The sequence below is a fragment of the Lucilia cuprina genome, chromosome 3 (assembly GCF_022045245.1).
Source record: "Lucilia cuprina isolate Lc7/37 chromosome 3, ASM2204524v1, whole genome shotgun sequence".
NCBI lineage: Eukaryota > Metazoa > Arthropoda > Insecta > Diptera > Calliphoridae > Lucilia > Lucilia cuprina.
This window is the reverse complement of record NC_060951.1, coordinates 6778310-6802621: the sequence shown is the minus strand read 5'-3', so window position 1 is coordinate 6802621 and position 24312 is coordinate 6778310. Positions and strand designations below refer to the sequence as shown.

The following is a 24312-nucleotide window of genomic DNA, read 5'->3' as shown; positions in this document are numbered from 1 at the left end:
GTCTAGTCTATAGTCTAGTCTATAGTCTAGTCTATAGTCTAGTCTATAGTCTAGTCTATAGTCTAGTCTATAGTCTAGTCTATAGTCTAGTCTATAGTCTAGTCTATAGTATAGTCTATGGTCTAGTCTATAGTATAGTCTATGGTCTAGTCTATAGTCAAGTCGAAAGTCTTGTATATAGTCTTGTCTATAGTCTAGTATAGACTTTCTAGCTTTCTGCTGATTTTGTTAAATGTATTTGTTAATTATAGGTTTTTCTTTTAATAACTTGTTATTCCTTAACTATTTAACTAATTATGTTGTTGTTGTGTTTTTTTTTTAAACAATTATTCTTCTTATTAAATTCAAGTTCATTTTTTTAAACTTTATTCTTGACAAAGTAGTGTTTTTTTTTTTTGTTTAAAAATTTTAACAATTATTTAAACAAATATAAAAATATTTAATTGATTTTTTTTATTCAAAAAATTCCCACCAAAGCACGTGTCACGCAATAATCGTGTTTATTTACAAATCAACACTTGAAAATTAATTTTACACTTTTTTCCAACAAATTTATTAATGAAACAACAACAAAATTTAAATTCACACCCAACACGGCATAAAGTTGCGTTAAAATATTATTAATAAAAAAAATAAAAAAAATTAGAGAAAAAACAGTTCATTAAACTTGTTTGAGCTTTTTTTGTGCAATTAAATATCATTTTTTTAAACTTGCAACATATTTTTTTTTTAATTAAAAGTTGTTTTCTTTGAAATCTTAACATTTTCCTAGCGGAATTTCCAGTTAATGAAATAATGTTCGATATTAAATGACATTTCGATTGTGAGGGAATCCCCTTAAATCAGGGATGATGATTAACTCATAAAAAGCACCCACATTGAAACTGATTAACTACCATATTTAATATAAACATATTACACTAAATCCTACACTCAAAATTTAACTTAATAATTCTTTGTAACAAATAACTCAAAAATAATCTCTAGTTTAAACTTAAAGTTAAATTTTAATTTTTAAACTGATCCCTTTAGTATACAACTACCCGATCTCTACTTAAACCTTAATTAGTTTGTCATTAATTTTCGAGTGTAAATAATTACTTCTTACTTAACTTCTTTTCTTAAATATAACCGGTTTCATTTTATTGAGTTTGATCGTTAATCTTTTTAAAAAAAATTTTTTCGTCTGGTGTACTTTGAGCTCTTTGTGTTTTTTTGTCTGTTCATAAACAAAGTTTGTTTTGTAAAAACCACAACTGTTTGTTTGCCTGTTGTTTGCAATCTTTAAATAAATCTCGATATCAAACCTTAAATCGGAACGGCATAAAAACAACAACATCAAATGTGTCTCGATAAAAAGGCTAATCATTCTATTATTGAAGCATTTTATGCAGCAGTTTACATTTGCTCTCAAAATTCCAGGGGAATTTTTTGAAAATTAACAAACTAAAACAGACTCTTAAAATATGTAATTAATTACACTGTTTCCAAAAGTAAAATTCAGTTTATAGTCTAGTGTATAATCTAGTCTAGTCTATAATCTAATCAATAGTCTATATATAGACTAGACTATAGACAATACTATAGAAACTATTTACTAGGCTATAAAATAGACAAGACTATTGACAAGACTGTGGACAAGACTATAGACTAGGCAATTAACTAGACTATAGACTAGACTATAGAGTAAACTATAGACTAGACTATAGACTAGACTATAGACTAGACTATAGAGTAGACTATAGACTAGACTATAGACTAGACTAGACTATAGACTAGACTATAGAATAGACTATAGAATAGACTATAGACTAGACTATAGAGTAGACTATAGAATAGACTATGGAGTAGACTATAGACTAGACTATAGACTGGACTATAGACTAGACTATAGACTAGACTATATACTAGACTATAGACTATATACTAGACTATAGACTAGACTATAGACTATAGAATAGACTATAGACTAGACTATAGAATAGACTATAGACTAGACTATAGACTAGACTATAGACTAGACTATAGACTAGACTATAGACTAGACTATAGACTAGACTATAGACTAGACTATAGACTAGACTATAGACTAGACTATAGACTAGACTATAGACTAGACTATAGACTAGACTATAGACTAGACTAAAGACTAAACTATATACTAGACTATAGACTAGACTATAGGTACAGTGAAATAGCTCCCAAATGAAATAACTTCCAACGAGTAAAATGAAATAAACCCCAATTTCATCAAAAATTAACTCCCAAAGTTTAAAATGAAATAATTCCCAGTAATTGGAAGTTTGGGAGTTTTACAAATGTAAGTCCCAAAAAATGCGAAATAGCTCCCAATGAAACAAATCCCAAAAAATATGAAATTATTCCCAAGTCGAAGAATCTATTTGTGTAAAATAACTTCCAATGAAATAATTCCCAACAGAAGTGAAATAACTCCCAACTCCTTACGAAAGTGTGGTGGACAGCCGGCCTTCGGCCGGGCGCAAGGGTTTTCAACTCTGGGGTATTTCACACACCGGCTTCGCTAAATTAAGCCTTTTCATGATAAATGGACTATTTGTATTCCATTGAACTTATGTCACTATGCTCATGGGCATTATTAAAATTGTCATATGGAATTGTGATACATTTGAAAGTATCGTAGTGTTCATAATCATGATGGTATAAAATACATGGTGTACAAAGAAAGGTTAAATTTAGCGAAGCCAGTATTCGAAATACCCCAGAGTTTTAAACCCTTGTCCACGACACTTGTTTAAGGATCCAAAATGCATTATCCACCAAAGTTTGGAAAATTATTACCACAAAATGAAATAACTCCCAACAAGAATGAAATAACTTCCAATTTCAACAAAATTTACAGAAATGAAATAACTTCCAATACATATGAAATATCTCCTAATTTCTTCATAAAAATGAAATAATTCCCAACAAAAATTTTATTGGGAGTTATTTCATTTCAGTAACATTAAAATATGAAATAAGTTCCAACAAATTGGGAGTTATTTCATATGAAATAATTCCCAATTTGTATGGACAGTTGATTGGGTGTTATTTCATTTTACCCGTTGGGAGTTATTTCATTTGGGAGTTATTTCACTGTACCTAGACTATAGACTAGACTATAGACTAGACTATAGACTAGACTATAAACTGTACTATAGACTAGACTATAGATTAGACTACATACTAGACTATAGACTAGACTATAGACTAGACTATAGAGAAGATTATAGACTAAAATATAGACTAAACTATAGACTACTCTATAGATTACAGTATAGACTTTACTACAGACTAGACTCTAGACTAGATTATAGAATAGACTGTAGGCTAGATTATAAACAAAACTATAGACTAGACTATAAACCAGGCTGTAGATTAGACTATAGACTAGACTAGCCTATAGTGTAGTATATGGTCTGGTCTATAATCTAGTCTATAGTATGTAGTCTAGTCTAGTATAGGTTAGTTAAAAGTCTTGTCTGTAGTCTAGTCTATAGTCTATAGCCTGGTTTATAGTGTAGTCTATAGTCTAGTTCATAGCCTCAGCTATAGGCTAGTCTATAGCCTAATCTATAGTCTAATCTATATTTTAGTCTATAGTCTAGTCTATAGTATAGTCTATAGTCTAGTTTATAGTCTAGTCTATAGTCTAGTCTATAGTCTAGTGTATAGTATAGTCTATAGTCTAGTGTATAGTCTAGTCTATAGTCTAGTACATAGTCTATTCTATAGTCTTGGTTATAGTCTTGTCTATAGTATGGTATAGTCTAGTCTTTAGTCGTGTCTATAGTCTAGTCTATAGTTTAGTGTATAGTCTAGTTTACAATTTAGTCTTTAGTTTTAAGTACTATTTTCTATCAAATAATTACATGTTTTTGTCACTAATATTTATTAAATAATACCTTTTTTGCGGTTATCATATTAACTCTTCTTTTGTATTTCTAATTACTTTTTATTGATTTAAAGTAAATAAATAAAAAAGTATATAAGTTTTGCATTATCATTTTCTTAACAATTAAACTTATTGTAAACACTTTTTTTGCTTTCTAAATAACACTTTATAAATTTATTGATTAAATAATAGACAGATACTTAAAACAACATTTGACGTTAAACCAAAAAAATGATGGCATTTAACAAATTTCAAAATTCCACATACGTACATGTTATGATTTTGTAAGATATTCTTAGAATTTAGAATAAATAACAAAAAAAATGGAAATTTTCAAAATAGGATTTGAAAACAAAAAAATCAAAAGAAATTCCAATGAAATTTAAGAAAGTAAATAACAAATAATGGAAAGCAAAGTGCAAAAGGTAAGATAGCTAACTAACTTTTTTATTTACATACATTTTTTCATAAGCTTACTACAGTAGCAAAAAAGTACTAAATTGTTAAAAAAGTACTTTTTACCTAAATATCTTAAATATTGCAAAAAACATAGAAATTGTGGAAATATATTACAAAATATTGTAAAAATGTACTTATTAAGTAATTTTTTGTTACAAATTAAAAAATTAGCAAAAAAAGTACCAAAAAAGTACATTTTTATTTTTAATTAATTTTTTTGTAATTTTAGTAAATTATGTTGTTTTGAACAAAAATTCTTTGTTTAGATTAAATTTTTTTGTCAAAAAGTATTAAATTTGCAAAAAAAGTACTAAAAAGTTTTTAGTAAAAAGTACTTTTTGCGAAAAGTTAAAAAATTGCAAAAAAAAAAAATTTTGAAATTTTTAAAAAACTTTATTAATAAATATAGAAATTAAATGTTTTTAATAATTTTTGCTAAAAATTTCTAAAATCTAAAAAGTACTAAAAAGGTACTTTTTCATTTTTTTGACTAAAATTGTTGCAATTTGAGTAAATTATGATGTTTTAAACAAACATTCTTTTTTTAGATAATTTTTTTTGTCAAAAAGTACTAAATTAGCAAAAAAAAGTACTAAAAAAGTACTTTTTGCAAAAGTTTAATAATTGCAAAAAATCTGGAAATTTCTAAAAAACTTTATTAATAAATATTAAATTAAATGTTTTTAATAATTTTTTTCTAAAAATTTAAAAAGTACCAAAAAAGTACTAAAAAAGTACTAATACTAAAAATTGCAAAATCCTTGGTTTTGTTTAAAAATTGTATAAAATAATGTAAAAATGTACTATTTTCAATAAATTTTATTGAAATTTAAAAAAAAGTACCAAAAAAGTATTAAAAAAGTACTATTTGTTACAAAATTCTAAAAATTGCAAAAACCTTGGTTTTGTTTAAAAATTGTATAAAATAATGTAAAAATGTACTATTTTTAATCAATTTTACTAAAATTTCAAAAAGTACCAAAAAACTACCAAAAAAGTACTAAAAAGGTACTATTTGTTAAAAGTACAAAAACCTTGCTTTTGTTTTAAAATTTTAATTAAATAATGTAAAAATGTACTATTTTCAATAAATTTTATTGAAATTTCAAAAAAGTACCGAAAAGTACTAACAAAGTACTATTTTTTAAAAATTCTAAAAAAAAAATGCAAAAACCTTAATTTTGTTTAAAAATTTTATTAAATAATGTAAAAATGTACTATTTTCAATCAATTTTATTGAAATTTCAAAAAAGTACCAAAAAAGTACTAAAAAAGTACTATTTGTTAAAAATTCTAAAAATTGCAAAAACTTTGCTTTTGTTTAAAAATTGCATAAAATAATGTAAAAATGTAGTATTTTCAATTTTACTGAAATTTCAAAAAAGTACCAAAAAAGTACTAAAAAAGTACTATTTTTTAAAAATTCTAAAAATTTGCAAAAACTTTGCTTTTGTTTACAAATTGTATTAAATAATGTTAAAATTTACTATTTTCAATAAATTTTACTGAAATTTTAAAAAAGGTCCAAAAAAAGTACTAAAAAAGTACTATTTGTTAAAAATTTTTAAAATTGAAAAAACCTTGATTTTGTTTAAAAATTGTAATAAATAATGTAAAAATTTACTAATTTCAATAAATTTTACTACAATTTCCAAAAAGTACCAAAAAAGTACTTTTTTTGGAAATTTTGAATGTTTTGCTTAAATTATTGATAATTATTAAAAATTATGTTATTTAAAGCAAAAATTCTTTATTTTTAAAGCAGTTTTCTTCAAAAAAAAGTTTAAATTTCAAACAAATAACATTTCTCTAAGTGTAGAAGCCGGTAGTTTTTTTCGTATTTCTTTAAAAACATTCTAATTAATTTTCTATTGTAGTTTTTTTTTATTTTTTTTTTGTAAATAGTACTATTAATTGTTGTCATAATGTAGCAGCAATTGCCTATATTTGTAAAGAGCACAACTAACTAAAATACTAATTAATATGCATCACGTTTTTTTGTGCCCTCTTGCTTGCTGTCTTAATAATTTACTATTATTTCTTATCAATTTATAAAGTTTACTTTTTTGCAATGAGATTTTCGTTTAATTTCCCCCAGTAAAAATCCCAAGCCTCTCCCTCAAAAAAAAAAAAAAAAAAAAAATAAATAAATTAATATTTTTATAATATAATGATTTTCTAAGAAATTGTTAAAAAAATGTAAAAAGTTCAAAGTTGCTAAAATGACTTTACATAGTTTTTATTAAATAGTTAATTGTGGTTTCACTTAAACTAAGTATTAAGTATGAAATTTTTGCTAATAAAAATTCAACACAAATTTGTCATTAACTTAAGCGAAACCCCTATGACGTCTGTTAACAAAATTTTGCAAAATGTTCCTTTTTTATTATTGTTTTAAATGATATTTTTCTAATAGTGTTCTGGCATATATTAAGCAATTCGATAAATTACAATCTGTTACTAATTATGAGAAATACAATTAAAACCAAACATAATATTTAATTAAGCTTAAAGTTTTAAACTTTAATTCTTAATACTAAAATTCGCCTTTTTTCCTCTCCACGTGCCTTTGGAAGTGATTTTTTTACTAACAGCTCATATTAGTTTACGATAATCTTACATTAATTCCTAATTAATCTTGCTGTCACAATCTATTAAAAAAACTGCCACACGTAATAAATAGTAATTGTTTTATATAAACTAAAAATCTTCCACAAAGTCGAAATGGTTGAAAACTGTCAATATAAAATGATTAAAATAATTAAGATAAGAATAGGGGGAATTTTAATTGCAGTGGATATTGCTAAATAAAGATCTAGACAGATGTCTAGTTTGGATCATTAAAAATGTGTTAAAAATTTCCAGAATTTTCAACGTAACTAGAACAGAACTAGAACAGAACTAGAACAGAACTAGAACAGAACTAGAACAGAACTAGAACAGAACTAGAACAGAACTAGAACAGAACTAGAACAGAACTAGAACATAACTAGAACAGAACTAGAACAGAACTAGAACAGAACTAGAACTAGAACAGAACTAGAACAGAACTAGAACAGAACTAGAACAGAACTAGAACAGAACTAGAACTATAAAAGAACTATAACAGAATAAAACTAGAACCGAAGTAGATTAGAAATAGAAGAGAACTAGAACTTGGACTAAGCCTCGTATTATTGAGCTATTCACAGAAAAATATCATTTAATACTACCACCATCGAATTTTCTATTAGCAATTATATAAAATGCGTCATTAGATTAAAATAATTCCTAAAATTTATCTTTCCAGACAAAGTGGTTGGCTCTCAACTGATTTACTACAAAAGAATATGATTAAATATACACATACATATATATATATATAGACCACACACTATGACAATAAATTTAACATTTAAAATATTAACGCCAACAAAAGAAACAAACAATAAAAACTTCACTATTTTACCCCTTTTTCCTGAAATTGTCACAGCAACAACAACAACAACAACATTTTCTCAATGAGTTGTATTAAAAGCAGCAACAACAAACCAAAAAAAAAAAAATAAAAACCATCTTATCAATTAACTAATATCAGTCAAAGTAAAGTACTGTAGTATATATTTTAAGTTCTAGTGGTGGCAATTTGTTGTTATTGTTGTTGTTGTTGGTATATGTTTAAATACAACGACTATCTACAGCTGATATTGGCAAATGTCTGAGGGCCTAGATAATGCTTTAAACTAAATGAAAAGAAAAAAACAAAATGCTCCTGATATTGTATTGTGATGGACTGACGGGTTGAGAAGTGTATAAAATTCCATTAAATAAACTCGATTTGATTTTATTTCGCATTATTGCGATCATAAACACATTGGCAGTATAACGGCGAGGACGTGCAAAAATAAAAATCGGTTAGAGAATAGAAAAGAAATAATATAAATCAGTGAAACCACTATAATACGATATATTTATTATTTAATAATAAAATACGCGAATGTGGACTAAAATTACAACGAAAATGTTTAAAAGTTTGTTCTTGATCTTATAACGATCAAAAATATCATTAATTTTAATCAAAACTTAATGGTATACCAAATATTTAAAACATCATGATTAATTAACGTTTAAACAAGTTTCAAATTTTAAAAAATTTAACATTATTTAAGCTTTTTAAAGTGTCTAAGCTAAGACAACAAACTAAGCTTTAAAACGAACTTCGAGTTAAGAAACTAAGCTTTATTTCAATTGTGCAACGATCATACGAAAACACCAAAAAAAATTTGTTTCAAAAAGCAAAAGTTTAAATTTTGAAAGCTGTTCTTAACAGTTGTTGTGTGTGTGTGTCAGAAAGTTTCTTAATAAAAGTGTTGAGTTTGGTGTGTGTGTGTGTGTAACACTAGGAAACGGAAATATGTTGCGGAAAACACTTTTGTGTGTAGCTATGTTGCTAATAATGTTTATAAGCAATCATACAACTTTGGCAGCAACAACTGAAGATGGTGAGTTTAAGATCTATAAAGAAAAGTTTTAAATATAACAAGCAAATGGAATGCTCTCTTAAAAAACCTACTTCTATCTATCGAATTTGAAACTAGTAGTAAGCTTGCATTTTCCGACGGCAACCTTATATGAGGCAAGAGTCAATTATGGAGCGATTATCATAAAATTCGCTTAAATAGATTTTTCTTTCTGAGAAACACATTTATACCGAATTTCGTATTTTTAACCAAGTAATGGATCTAAAAGTTTTTTTTTTCTTTGGAGGGGACTATATATCAGGGGTAAAGTCAATTTTGGACTGATAAACATATAATTTGTTAGAGAGAATTTGGCTCATACAAGACTCATTTATGGCAAGACTTAAAATAGCGAATTTCATCGCTACACTCGACTTTTTTAACAGTCATAACTGTTAAAACAGTTTTTTTATCGGGGGATCACTGGCATATACGAAAACATTGACCAATACGACCCATTTTCAATAACAAACAACAACCAAAATTAACTATAGCAAATATTTGTCCAAAATTTCAACACTCTAGCTGTTTCTGTACGGACTCGATCATGCTTTCAACAGACAGACAGACAAGGCTAGATCGTCTTAAAACTTAATGAGAACCCAGATATTATATACTTTTGTGGGTCTATGATTAATATTTCGAAGCACTACAAAAGAAATGACAAAACGTAGTAAGAATTTGTCCAATTTCAAAGGAGATATACAGTTTTTGGAAAAAATACAGTATTGACGATAATTGACTAAAATTTAACTTGAACTGTTTTAGTTCTGTTGTATTACTGATCTAGTTCTATTTTAGTTGTATTATAGTTGTGTTGTAGTTCTATTTTAATTCTGTAACAATACTGTTTTAGTTGTGTTCTAGTTCTGTTTTAGTCATGTTCTAGTTCTGTTCTAGTTCTGTTCTAATTCTGTTCTAGTTCTGTTCTAGTTCTGTTCTAGTTCTGTTCTAGTTCTGTTCTAGTTCTGTTCTAGTTCTGTTCTAGTTCTGTTCTAGTTCTGTTTTAGTTCTGTTCTAGTTCTGTTCTAGTTCTGTTCTAGTTCTGTTCTAGTTCTGTTCTAGTTCTGTTCTAGTTGTATTGTAGTTGTGTTGTAGTTGTGTTGTATTTGTGTTGTAGTTGTGTTGTAGTTGTGTTGTAGTTCTGTTCTAGTTGTGTTCTAGTTGTGTTTTAGTTTTTTTAAGAATAGCAAACATTTAATGTCTTCATTCACTGACCCTACCAGATATAGATTAATAGAGTGATGTGGTCATTACCAATGGGTAATTTTCTACGATAAAATTCAAATAATGAATTTTAAAAATAACTTTAATGACAAATACGAATCACTTTCGTTAAGTCCATATTAGCGTAAAATGCGAATGTTAGATATTAACATTAAATAAATTATGCGACATCTTGATATATAAATAAATATATTATTCTTATTTTTTTTTAATAACAAATACTTTTAATTAGTTTTGTTAAACAATTAAGTTGAAATAACTTAATAAAGATTTTTTGCTTAGAATATTTAGTTAGTGGTTGTGGGGTATTTAATATATAGATACAGATCGAGGTTACTGAGAAAGTATTGAAGATTATTTATGTAAAAACAGGAAATACTTTAGAAGATTTAAAAGGAAAGATAACATTTTGTTTGTAAACAAAGAAGTGAAATTACAGACAATTGTAAAATCTAATCAGTTTTCGTATAATCAATAACTTTTTTTGAAATAATTTTGAATAATTCTTAATGAAAACTGAAATCTTGATATTTATTAAAATGATTTGCAAAAAAACTGGTACGATTTGTCTCTATCTTAAACATTTGTCAAAATGTCATTAATTTAATCAAACATTTAATTGATAACATTTGAAGAATATTATTATTATTTTTTTTTGAAAGATAATTGAAAATTAAAAGGGATTAAATACTATTTAATTTATTTATAAAATATTAAGAATTGGATTTTAGAACCAGTGGTTCAGAAGTTCATTGTTATCTTCATTAAGTTACCTAACATTTTTAGAAATTTGAAGTGTTTTGGGAAAAACATTTTAATTAATTTATTGTAAAACACGTGTATTTATACAAAATAGAAGATTCTAGACAATTAAAGTGTTAAGAAAAGGCTAGACATATACACTTCAATTTAAGTAAAAAACTTGCTTTAGAATATTAATTATCGATCGATACCCTTTGCTATACAATAGCAGAGATAATTATCGATACTTTTTTTTGCTAAACCCTGTTTCCTATAGCAAAGTTATCGATCCATTTTCTTTGCTATAGAGTAGCAAAGAATACCAAATATATCGACAAATATTTTTTTCTCTAGAACAGAAAAAAATTCATTCGATACACTTTGCTATAGAATAGCAAAAACATTACTGATGTAATCTTTGCTATTATATAACAATCTATTATTTCTAGATCTGTTCCGTTCTATTCTAATTCTGTTCTATTTCTGTTTTTGTTCTGTTCTAGTTTTGTTCCAATTCTGTTTTAGTTCTATTCTAGTTCTGTTCTAGTTCTGTTCTAGTTCTGTTCTAGTTCTGTTCTAGTTATGTTCTAGTTCTGTTCTAGTTCTGTTCTAGTTCTAGTTCTGTTCTAGTTCTGTTCTAGTTCTGTTCTAGTTCTGTTCTAGTTCTGTTCTAGTTCTGTTCTAGTTCTGTTCTAGTTCTGTTCTAGTTCTAGTTCTGTTCTAGTTGTGTTCTAGTTCTGTTCTATTTCTGTTCTATTTCTGTTCTAGTTCTGTTTTAGTTATCTTCTAGAGTTCTAGTTCTAAGTATTCTAGTTCTGTTGTAGTCATGCTTTAGTTATTTTCTAGTTTTGCTCTAGTTTTGTTCTAGTTTTGTTCTAGTTTTGTTCTAGTTTTGTTCTAGTTCTGTTCTAGTTCTGTTCTAGTTCTGTTTTAGTTCTAGTTCTACTTTTAGTTCTGTAGTTCTGTTTTAGTTTTGTTCTAGTTCTGTTCTAGTTCTTTTTTAGTTTTGTTCTAGTTCTGTTCCAGTTCTGTTCTAGTTCTGTTCTAGTTCTGTTCTAGTTCTGTTCTAGTTCTGTTCTAGTTCTGTTCAAATTCTGTTTCAGTTCTGTTCTAGTTCTGTTCTAGTTCTGTTCTAGTTCTGTTCTAGTTCCGTTCTAGTTCTGTTCTAGTTCTGTTCTAGTTCTGTTCTAGTTCTGTTCTAGTTCTGTTCTAGTTCTGTTTTAGTTCTGTTCTAGTTCTGTTCTAGTTTTGTTCTATTTCTGTTCTAATTCTGTTCTAGTTCTGTTCTAGTTCTGTTCTAGTTCTGTTCTGTTCTAGTTCTGTTCTAGTTCTGTTCTAGTTCTGTTCTAGTTTTGTTCTAGTTCTGTTCTAGTTCAGTTCTAGTTCTGTTCTAGTTCTGTTCTAGTTCTGTTCTAGTTCTGTTCTAGTTCTGTTCTAGTTCTATTCTAGTTCTGTTCTAGTTCTGTTCTAGTTCTGTTCTAGTTCTGTTCTAGTTCTGTTCTAGTTCTGTTCTAGTTCTGTTCTAGTTCTGTTCTAGTTCTGTTCTAGTTCTGTTCTAGTTCTGTTCTAGTTCTGTTCTAGTTCTGTTCTAGTTCTGTTCTAGTTCTGTTCTAGTTCTGTTCTAGTTCTGTTCTAGTTCTGTTCTAGTTCTGTTCTAGTTCTGTTCTAGTTCTGTTCTAATTCTGTTCTAGTTGTGTTCTAGATCTGTTCTAGTTCTGTTCTAGTTGTGTTCTAGTTCTGTTCTGTTCTAGTTCTGTTCTAGTTCTATTCTAGTTCTGTTCTAGTTCTGTTCTAGTTCTGTTCTAGTTCTGTTCTAGTTCTGTTCTAGTTTTGTTCTAGTTCTGTTCTAGTTCTGTTCTAGTTCTGTTCTAGTTCTGTTCTAGTTCTGTTCTGGTTCTGTTCTAGTTCTGTTCTAGTTCTTCTCTAGTTTCATTTGAGTTCATTTCTGGTTCATTTCTAGTTAGATCTATAATCTTTGCTTTTGTTGTTGTGATATAACCAAAAATCATAACATATTGTTAATTGATTACATTTGTTATTAACTAAACTCCATTTATTCTAATGGGCGATTTGTTATTTTTTTATTTAATTATATTATCTTTTAGTTATTTTTTTTATTGTTAACAAAATTCTTTGGAAATTGTTAAGAATATATAAAGATACTTGTATGTAGGGACTAGACCCAGGTTTGTTTTTTATATAGATAGTCAATGCTGGACATATATGATTTAAAAGATTTTTATCAAAACAAAACGTCTTTTTATATAGACTTTTTTTGTAATGTGTCAATATATTATGATTCATGGATGTTTAATTAAATGGCGATTGACAGGGAAAATTAATTGAGTTGTTTTTATTTGGAAAAGTGAGAAATCGTGGATCGATTTATAGTTAAAGTTAGACTGTTATCGGACGAATACATACACATGTATGTAGATATGTATGTGTATATGTAAATAGTATTTCGTTTTGACCATTGAGTCGGCGGGAATATTCATCTTAATCATTTTGTAGTTTATTTGTTGTAATTGTAGTAAATTTTGAACCATTCAGAGGACCTAGGAGAACTTTAATTGCTTGTAATGCGGAGGCATTTTATACACCAACCGAGATGTCTTTTAAACTGTCAAAAACTGAAAATCAGCTGTTTATGTAGCTGTCGCTGAGTTGACAATTGTCTGACAAGTTTGTGTCGGATCGTTGCGAAACAAAGATGCTGTTTTGGATATTAATGGGTCAAGTGTTATCTATTGATATTGTACATTTAGATTTGTTCCAACTTATTTACAGTTTAAAACGTTAAGTGAAATAAAACACAATATCTCTTTAATTAATACTGATCGTTTATGGGTTAAAACTTAAAACTAATATTCGATATACATAAATACATATTTCGTCTATAATTATTCTTAAATAATCTTTAACTTAACTTAAGCCTCCTGTAATCACAGAATTTAACAAAAAATTTTAATGCCTGCACATGGGCAAATTAACGGGAAAGAAAACATTTAACTCTACAAGTACATATAGGGCCATAAATCCAATATACATGATCATACATGATACACCCACACACCAATTCAAAGTGAATTTATTCCAAATAAATACTAAGTAGAGACATAGTAGAGAGGTTAAGAGCAGTATACCGGCATACATTAGATTGGCGGAATTTAATAGCAATAACTTTTGATCGGCTATATCGGGTAGGAAAAAAGATTTTATAAACCAAGGTAAACCTAAACTTAATAATATATCAAAGGTATTAGAACCCAAGGAGTTGCTAATGCCCATAGAACCTTGACCCTGTTTGGTAACAATAATACTGGAAACAGCTTCGGGTATACTCATACCAGCGGCAAGTATAGTAAGACCCATAACGGCATCGGGTATATGGAGGGTGTCACCTGTAACGAAACGTTCAAATTGTTAAACTAAAATAAATATTTGCTAATTTATAGATTTCTATATAAAAAGTTATAAAACCTGATAAGATTTCTGAAATATTTATATTTCGCCACGAAAATCGTGGGAGTTCGAGGAAAATTTGATAAGACTTTTAACAATTCACTTACCTATAATTGTTATGACAAATGCTACCAAATACGAAATGCCCGCTATCCAGATAATGGATAATATCAATGTTAGATATTTTAAAGAATGATGTTTACGACTATTGGGTACCGTCAACCACAAAAGAAAGGTTATGGGCCAACGAAAGAAAAATTCAACAAAAGCACGTTCCTCACAAGACCAGGGAGAAGCAATGGATTCTGTAGTAAAATATTTATTAAAAACTAAATGAAAAACTTAAAAACTTTATCCAAACTTACCCTCTCTTTCCTGATGCTCTAAATATAGCATCATATGTGAGGAATATATACCACCCTGCTCGATATGCTGATAAGCTTCGGTGGCCAAGCTAAATTTCGATTCATGTCTATGACTTAGTAAAGCAGTAAACTCGGTAACCTCTGTATATTGCGGCCTATAGTAACCACAACGTCTTAATAAATCTTTGGCCTGACGTGACATCTTTTGATTATGATACATAACTGGAATTTGAGAAAAAAAAATTACAATCACCTTCATTCCTCAAAGATCTTTTTCTTTTTCCGACTTACTTAACATATAAACAAAATAGGCTATAATCAAAGCCAAAGCTTCATACCACCAGACACGACCATCTCTTAAAATCACCAGTAATGCTATAACTGAAACCAAATATATCAAACAGTCTCTAGTTATAGGCCACCAATCTAATTTTAAATAACTAGCCACAAAGAGACCACAACAGGCGGGCACTGCCAAAACATTAAATACCGCTGATCCTACTATAGTACCCACGCCTATGTCACCCTTAGTTATAAAAGTACCAATGCAGTTCATGAAAAGTTCTGGACTGGAGACGGCAGCAGCCATAACAGTGGCTCCAATCACATCTCGATCAATGTGGAAATCTGTAAAAAATTTAGAAATTTTAAATGAAATTTCCATAGAAAGTTTAAGCAAAATAGAGTATAGTCTATAGTTATAGGCTAGGCTAGTCTATAATCTAGTCTATAGTCTAGTCTATAGTCTAGACTATAGTGTAGTCTATAGTCTAATCTATAATCTAGTCTATAGTCTAGTCTATAGTCTAGACTATAGTGTAGTCTATAGTCTAGTCTATAGTCTAGTCTATACTTTAGTATATAGTCTAGTCTATTCTATAGTCTGGTCTTTAGTCTAGTCTACAGTCTAGTCTATAGTCCAGTCCATAGTCTAGTCTATAGTCTAGTTTATAGTCTAGCCTATAGTTTAGTCCATAGTTTAGTCTATAGTCTAGTCTATAGTCTAGTCTATAGTCTAGTCTATAGTCTAGTCTATAGTCTAGTCTATAGTCTAGTCTATAGTCTAGTCTAAAGTCTAGTCTATAGTCTAGTCTATGGTCTAGTCTATAGTCTAGTCTATAGTCTATGGTCTAGAGTAGCATATGGTGGTCTATAGTCTAGTTCATAGTCCAGTTTACAGTCTAGTCTAAAGCCTAATCTATAGTATATTCCTAATCAGTCTATCCTATAGTCTAGTCTGTAGTTTATTCTCAAGTCTATTCTATAGTTTTGGTTATAGCCTTATCTATAGTCATAGTCTAAATTCTTATTTGAAGTCTAGTCTTAGTCTAGTTTATAGTCAATTCTGTAGTGTAGTGTAGTTTTTGTTTTTTTGTCGAATACTTACTTGAACAAATCTGTTCTATACTGGGTATTAAGTAGTCATCACAAATGGCTGCCAAAAACCAAAAGCCATAAAACATCAACACTATATGCAAAATAATCCAACCATGTCTACGCTGTTCCGGTGAAAAGCCATCCGAGGGAAATTCTAATATAGCAGGCTTTGAGCAATTTCCCTGCTGATATTTGTCTTCATTATTATTTAGAGATAATATTTTACGACCAATTCTAAGGGAATCGAAAGCTTTAAGAAGAATAGATGGATTTTAGTAAGAATTTTTGATTTTGAAAAATAAAAGGAAACTTACAATTCTCATTAACAGCTGGCAAATCTGTAGATGGAGTTGCCATAAATAAAAATCGTATATAAAATAAACACAACACCACTGATATTAAGGATAAACGGGTTAAAAGTATTAATTTCGATTTCTTCCATTTTTGTTTAAAAAAATTTTGTGTTTTTAACATGTTTTTGTTTTTTTCTTTCTTTTTAATTATATTTTATTTAATTATTAAATAAAGTAATTAAAACAATATTTATTTAATTTTTTCCTTAAAACACAAAATGTTACCGTATGTGTTTACCAAACAGTGTTGTATGTTTGACAGTTGACTACAGAATAATCGATTTTCGTCTCGATTGGCAACCTTTATGTGTGAGTTTTACAAAAATAAAATATTGTAAATCTCGTGTTTTTGAAAACATAATTTGAGCAAATAGTAAGTAATTGATAAGGCGACTGTAATTAACAAACAAGAAAATTTTCCATGCATTTTTATGATACTACTCATAAATGCATCGGCTGCTTATAAGAAATTTTCCGGTAAAAAGGGGATTAACCCTCTAAAGTAGGTAGTAGTTTTATTTGACACAATTTTACCTGCCACAGTTGTGGAGAAAAATTTCATCAAAAAAACAGTGGAAAATTTTGAGTTTTATTAATTTTACATTAATTCTGCGTTTTCCGGGAAATGTCAAAATAGCATCTGTTTTGCTCTTTACTGTTAAGAGATCAGATCTCACATGCTGCTGCTTTAAGTTCTATGAGTTTCATTTCACGTACATATTTAAACTGCGCTTTTAAAATGTTTTTTTTTTCAATAATTGTTTATTTATTAATTTAAATAAATATTTATAAATTTATGATCAGTTAAAGTTTGTATAACTTTTCATTATTGAGGTCTACCGTATGTTTGTAATTCTAAATATAGTTAGATACAATGGAAATTACTTGATTTTGGCAGTTATTAAATACACATTAAACTAGGGCATCAACCTTCGTTAGTCGTGAGATGGAAATTTGTTAAACACGTGACACTTGACTTTTGTACCAAAAATTGTAATGATAATTGATAAATTTACTCACTAAGAGGTTTGCTAAGAGGCACGCGTCTCTTTAAAATAAATACATATACTCCCTTTAACTATCTTAAGGATTGGGATGCCATGAATCAGAATCCGAAACGAATCAGATTCTTTCTATCACTCCTTTTTTGATTACTTAGTAAGTCAGTTAAATAGTAAGCTAGACTCCGGAATAGACTAAAGACAATGTAATAGACTAGCTTATATGCTAGACTATAGACTAGACTATAGAATATAATATACTCTACAGTCTAGATTATAGACTATAGACTATAGACTTGACTTTAGACTAGACTATAGACTTAATTAAAGACTAGATTATAGTCTAGACTTTAGACTAGATTATAGACTAGACTATAGACTAGACTATAGACTAGACTATAGACTAGACCATAGACTAGACTATAGATTGCTCTATAGACTAGATTATGGGCTATAGTATAAACTATTCTAAAGATTAGACTATTGACTGAGCTATAAACTAGACTAACCTTTAGACTATACTGTAGTCTAGAATGTAAGCTAGACTATAGACCAGAATTTAGAATGTAAACTAGACTATTGATTAGACTCCCCACGAAGTGATATCAGAAGACAGTTCCGTGAGGTACAGTGTAGTGTGTAGAGGGATGTGTTTTAGTATGTGAAAATCGTGCAAGCAGTTAAGTATGGGCTGTAGGTATCCTTGAAAGATTTTACACCTCCTGCGTATCGAAAAAAAAGGACTAGACTAAAGACTAGACTGTAGACTAGACTATAGACCAGACTATAGACAAGACTATAGACTAGACTATAGTCTAGACTATACACTAGACTATATACTAGACTATAGACTAGACTATAGACTAGACTATAGACTAGACTATAGACTAGACTATAGACTAGACTATAGACTAGACTATAGACTAGACTATAGACTAGACTATAGACTAGACTATAGACTAGACTATAGACTAGACTATAGACTAGACTATAGACTAGACTATAGACTAGACTATAGACTAGACTATAGATTAGACTATAGACTAGACTATAGACTAGACTATAGATTAGACTATAGACTAGACAATAGACTAGACTATAGACTAGACTATAGACTAGACTATAGACTAGACTATAGACTATAGACTAGACTATAGACTAGACTATAGACTAGACTATAGACTAGACTATAGACTAGACTATAGACTAGACTATAGACTAGACTATAGACTAGACTATAGACTAGACTATAGACTAGACTATAGACTAGACTTTATACTAGACTATAGACTATACTATAGACTAGACTTTAGACTAGACTATATACTAGACTTTATACTAAAGCATAGACTAGACTAGACTAGACTAGACTATAAACAATACTGTAGACTAGACTATGGTCAAGATTATAGAATAAACTTTAAACTAGATTATAGACTAGACTATAGACTAGGCCATATACTAGGCCATAGGCTAGACCATAGACTAGAGTATAGAATATACTGTACACTAGACTATATACAAGACTTTTGACTAGACTATAGCCTAGACTAGACTATAGACTAGACTATGGACTATAATAAAGACTAGACTAAAGATTAGACTATTAATTGGGCTATAAACTAGACTAGACTATACTTCAGAATAGTATAGTCTAGATTTTAGACTATACTTTAAACTAGGCCTAGTCTATAGGCCATTTACTAGACTATAGACTAGATTATATATTAAAATAGTTATTTAGTTTGTTAATATGTTAGTTCATTAGTTAAGCAGCTAAGTCATGAAACATAGACTAGATTTTAAATTGTTTTATTATCGGGTGTCTAACAGTTATCTTCCAAAATATCCCCCGTAGTCTTAGATTTATCAGAATAAAATTGCGTTGGTAAATTCTTTCTTCAATTATTTTTCTTTTTTCTATCTTCGCATATTGATTTGATAGAACAATCGATATTTAACATTATAAATCAATCTATAAGGAATTAAAAATGTGTTTATATTTTTTTATAATAAATATAAAAATAAGTTGATAGACTATAGACTAGACTATAGACTAGACTATAGACTAGACTATAGACTAGACTATAGACTAGACTATAGACTAGACTATAGACTAGACTTTATACTAGACTATAGACTATACTATAGACTAGACTTTAGACTAGACTATATACTAGACTTTATACTAAAGCATAGACTAGACTAGACTAGACTAGACTATAAACAATACTGTAGACTAGACTATGGTCAAGATTATAGAATAAACTTTAAACTAGATTATAGACTAGACTATAGACTAGGCCATATACTAGGCCATAGGCTAGACCATAGACTAGAGTATAGAATATACTGTACACTAGACTATATACAAGACTTTTGACTAGACTATAGCCTAGACTAGACTATAGACTAGACTATGGACTATAATAAAGACTAGACTAAAGATTAGACTATTAATTGGGCTATAAACTAGACTAGACTATACTTCAGAATAGTATAGTCTAGATTTTAGACTATACTTTAAACTAGGCCTAGTCTATAGGCCATTTACTAGACTATAGACTAGATTATATATTAAAATAGTTATTTAGTTTGTTAATATGTTAGTTCATTAGTTAAGCAGCTAAGTCATGAAACATAGACTAGATTTTAAATTGTTTTATTATCGGGTGTCTAACAGTTATCTTCCAAAATATCCCCCGTAGTCTTAGATTTATCAGAATAAAATTGCGTTGGTAAATTCTTTCTTCAATTATTTTTCTTTTTTCTATCTTCGCATATTGATTTGATAGAACAATCGATATTTAACATTATAAATCAATCTATAAGGAATTAAAAATGTGTTTATATTTTTTTATAATAAATATAAAAATAAGTTGATAAAATACTCGGTATTTTGATTAAAACAGTGACCACAAAAAAGACAAATATTCGATTTTTGATATGATAGCAATTGCTTTAAATAGAGAAATTGAATTCGAAATACAAATATCGGAAGATATCAAGAGTTAAGAGGAAAAGCCAGCACTAGACGTCTCAAAGTTACTAAACAAATCAAGGGGTTATATATACTAAGTCTAGTGGACGTCTTGATTTTCTTGCTTATGGTCTCATGGATGGATATTTCCTACTAGGCATTTTTCAATCAAGTACATTGCCATAATTTAGAGGGCTTTAAATGACCACCACCCGGTTATAGAGGTGTTTGACAACAACTGTCAAATGTGATTTAAATAAAGTTCTTAGATAATAGACAGTTTTAGTTTGATATGATAGTCGGCTCGTATTTATTTTAGTGTTAAAAATGTTTTGAATTTTTAATTAACGAGTAATTGAGATATGAACAAATACAATTTATTTTTAAAAATTTCAATTTCTATTTTAAGATTAAATTTAAATCGCAAATAGTCTTGAGCAATTGAAGTGCCCCCGATAAAGTTGGGGCGAGAAATAAACAACCGAATAAGGACATGTTTATTTACAGATTAGAAGCTAAAAGTGGACCTGATTCAGATCGGATCTCTTGTAAAATACACGCATCCTTCATTTCTTTCTAAATTTCTTTCTGACACTGGACCCTTAAAAGATCTTATAAAATCCCCTTAAAAAATTTTAAATTGGTTTTCCATTATCAGCTATAAATTTGTTATTTTGTCTAGATGTACCTATAACTTAATGATTTTATTATTATTATTATTGTTATTATTGTTTTTAAATTTTATAATTTTTTCTTTGATATATTCAAAATAAAATGGTTCAAGTACTTTCTTCGGCAGGCAAGTAAAAAACACTTGACGCTGATGTCATAGAATTTCTTTATTGACGTCATATCAGTTCCATTTTAAATCATTTTTGAGACAGGTACTTTTTTCTAGTTGTATCAAAATAAATTTTTATTGATTGAGGAGAATTTAATCAATACAATTAACTATTAGGCTAGACTAAAGACAAGAAAGTTGTAGTTCCAAGAAAAATTTGGAATGTTAACATTTTGGACTGGAGTATATATTAAGCTATAGACAAGAATACACTATAAACTAGACTATAGACTAGACTATAGACTAGAATATAGACTAGACTATAGACTAGACTATAGACTAGACTATAGACTAGACTATAGACTAGACTATAGACTAGACTATAGACTAGACTATAGACTAGACTATAGACTAGACTATAGACTAGACTATAGACTAGACTATAGACTAGACTATAGACTAGACTATAGACTAGACTTTAGACTAGACTATAGACTAGACTATAGACTAGACTATAAACTAGACCATAGAAGAGAATATAGACTATACTATAGACTAGACTACTATAGATTGGCCTATGGACTAGTCTTTACTCCAGACTAAAAGCTAGACTAGAATATAAACTAGACTATACTATAGACTAGTTCATAGGCAATACTATAGACAAGACAATAGATTATACTCTAGACTGGTCTGGAATATAAGCTAGACCAGACTTTTGACTAAAGTAATTAGCTCCTTGTTTTTTTAAAAAATAAGCACTATTAAATCAGTTAAATTTACATCTTTTATTCAAATAATTCCTTTATCTTCCCTTCATATGCAAACAATGCGGTAGATCTGATTCGAAAAATAACATTTCTATGCCAACTGCCATCGTAATGAATATAATATACATGATCAAACTTAAAATACCTACCGAACGACCCAGTTGAAAACGTGTAGCCATAAAAGAGATATACAACAATAATGCCGATATCAGTAGGCAAGCCGAGGTATAAACCAAACCATCTGATATAATAGATACTGCTAGTCGTATAGACGATGTGGGGAAATATAAAGACTTCACCAGCCAGGGACCACCCAGACACATTAGTATATCAACGGTATTTGAACCGACAGCATTGCAAACAGCCATGGAACCGTAGCCTAGAAAGAAATGAGAAATGCAGAATTTTAATACATATAATGATGTAAGAAATATATCAGAAATTATTGAGATGTTACCTTTCTTGGTAACTATAACACTTGATATAGCCTCCGGTATACTGGTACCGGCCGCCAGTATTACTAGACCCATTACAGAATCTGGTATAAATAAATGATAGCCTTAAAATAACAGATTTTTGTTATTAGGTTTCTAGATGAAATAGTTTCGACCTTACCCACCTATTACGGTTATGCTCCAGGAACATAAATAGGTTAGAAATGAAACCCATAATATAGACATTAATAGACTTAAGCAACTGCTACCGTGAGAGCAAGCTCTCCTAACATTTGGTATGCTGAGAAAGAATAAACCTTCTAAAGGATATGAGAGAAACCATACAAATTTTTTCCATGGAGATTCTTGAGGCCATTGGTTAAAATCAAAAGGTTGTTCTTGATTGTCAGGATCTTCCATGCTATCGAAATCTTTTACTTCACCCAGGGGCACAAAACATTTTAATTTGCAAGGACGTTCTTTATCTAGAGAACATAGAGAACATAGTTATATGACTTCAAGGAAAGTTCTGCAATTTCCACTCACTTCTAACAACTTCCTGACATTTACGATCCAATAACAGATTTGTTACATTAAAAATATAAAGTATAACTAGAATGAAAGCTTCCCACCAGTAAATAAAGCCATCCCAAAGCATTATGGTTAAAAGAGCAACACTTCCACCATACCACAAAAGATCTCGACTAATAGGCCACCAATCAATGGAAAAATCCTAAAAAGATATAACTTCCAGTACTTTGAAATTCAATTATAAAGCTTCATCAAACGAAACCCAACTTACCACACCCGTATACAAACAACAGCAGGCGGTAATGGCCAAAATATTAAAAACCGAAGAGCCCACAATAGTTCCCACACCCATATCGCCCTCAGTCAAAAAGGTGGCATAGAGGTTTATAAAAAACTCCGGACAGGAAGTAGCCAAAGCCATAACTGTGGCCCCGGCCACATCATAAGATAAACCAAATTCTACATATAACAACAACAACTAAGATCAAAGTTTATTCTCTCCATAAACAAATTCCAAATACTCACTATAACATATCCTCTCCACCGAGGGCACACAATATTCATCACAAACAATGGCAATGGCCAAAAATAAATAAATCGTTATTAACGAACAATAAAAAATAAAATCATAACGTGGAGGTCTATCGGTAAACCATTCAGGATATTCATCTATAGCGTGTAAAGAACAGTTTGTTTGATTTTCAAAATGGGCACTTCTTACAAAAGGTTGAACTGTGCGAAAAGGGGCAAAACATAAACTATTCAATAACTCTCGAATTTACAAAAGTTTTACTATACCTTCAAAGGGTTTGGATTTTATGTAACGTAACGCCATTAGTTTAAACTTTTGCTATGGGAATTTGAAACAGGAAACTAATATTCTATAGAAAATTTTCACTAGATTTTTGAAATTTTCTTTAGAGGTTTTCTTTTAAATTGACATTTTTGTTATTTTATTTTATAAACACTTGTTGATCATAAAAAACAATATCAGTAGAACAATTTCCAGATGTTGACTTTATCGTTAGGGGTTTCAGGGAAAACTATAGACTAGACTATAGACTAGACTATAGACTAGACTATAGACTAGACTATAGACTAGACTATAGACTAGACTATAGACTAGACTATAGACTAGACTATAGACTAGACTATAGACTAGACTATAGACTAGACTATAGACTAGACTATAGACTAGACTATAGACTAGACTATAGACTAGACTATAGACTAGACTATAGACTAGACTATAGACTAGACTATAGACTAGACTATAGACAAGACTTTAAACAAGTCCATAGACTAGACTATAGTCGAGACTGTAGTTTAGATTTTACCATAAACTTGGCCTTAAATATGTTATGGAAAACATGTTTGATCACAAGATCTTATTGCTCAATTGTTTAGATGAGA

At 29.0% G+C, this 24312-nt stretch overlaps 2 protein-coding genes across 2 annotated transcripts in view; both read right to left on the bottom strand.

The window, feature by feature from the left end:
* The window catches only part of LOC111677602 (sodium/potassium/calcium exchanger 5), a 34966-nt gene extending 11232 nt beyond the window's left edge, over positions 1–23734 (bottom strand). The window contains exons 1-7 of the mRNA XM_046945991.1: positions 23698–23734; positions 23425–23631; positions 23171–23358; positions 22915–23101; positions 22554–22853; positions 22392–22493; positions 22084–22260 (exon numbers count right to left, since the gene is read on the bottom strand). Of these exons, the coding sequence (XP_046801947.1) occupies positions 22084–22260; positions 22392–22493; positions 22554–22853; positions 22915–23101; positions 23171–23358; positions 23425–23631; positions 23698–23734 (1198 nt within the window). The remainder of the gene's footprint in view (positions 1–22083; positions 22261–22391; positions 22494–22553; positions 22854–22914; positions 23102–23170; positions 23359–23424; positions 23632–23697) is intronic.
* LOC111677611 (sodium/potassium/calcium exchanger 3-like) lies at positions 13666–16689 on the bottom strand. The gene is made up of 6 exons (XM_023438770.2): positions 16364–16689; positions 16060–16299; positions 14964–15299; positions 14673–14894; positions 14415–14612; positions 13666–14246 (listed from the first exon to the last, which is right to left on the bottom strand). Exons 1-6 carry the CDS (start codon positions 16521–16523, stop codon positions 13810–13812), a joined length of 1593 nt encoding a protein of 530 aa, XP_023294538.2. The 5' UTR covers positions 16524–16689; the 3' UTR covers positions 13666–13809.
* Positions 23735–24312: the final 578 nt, after the last annotated feature.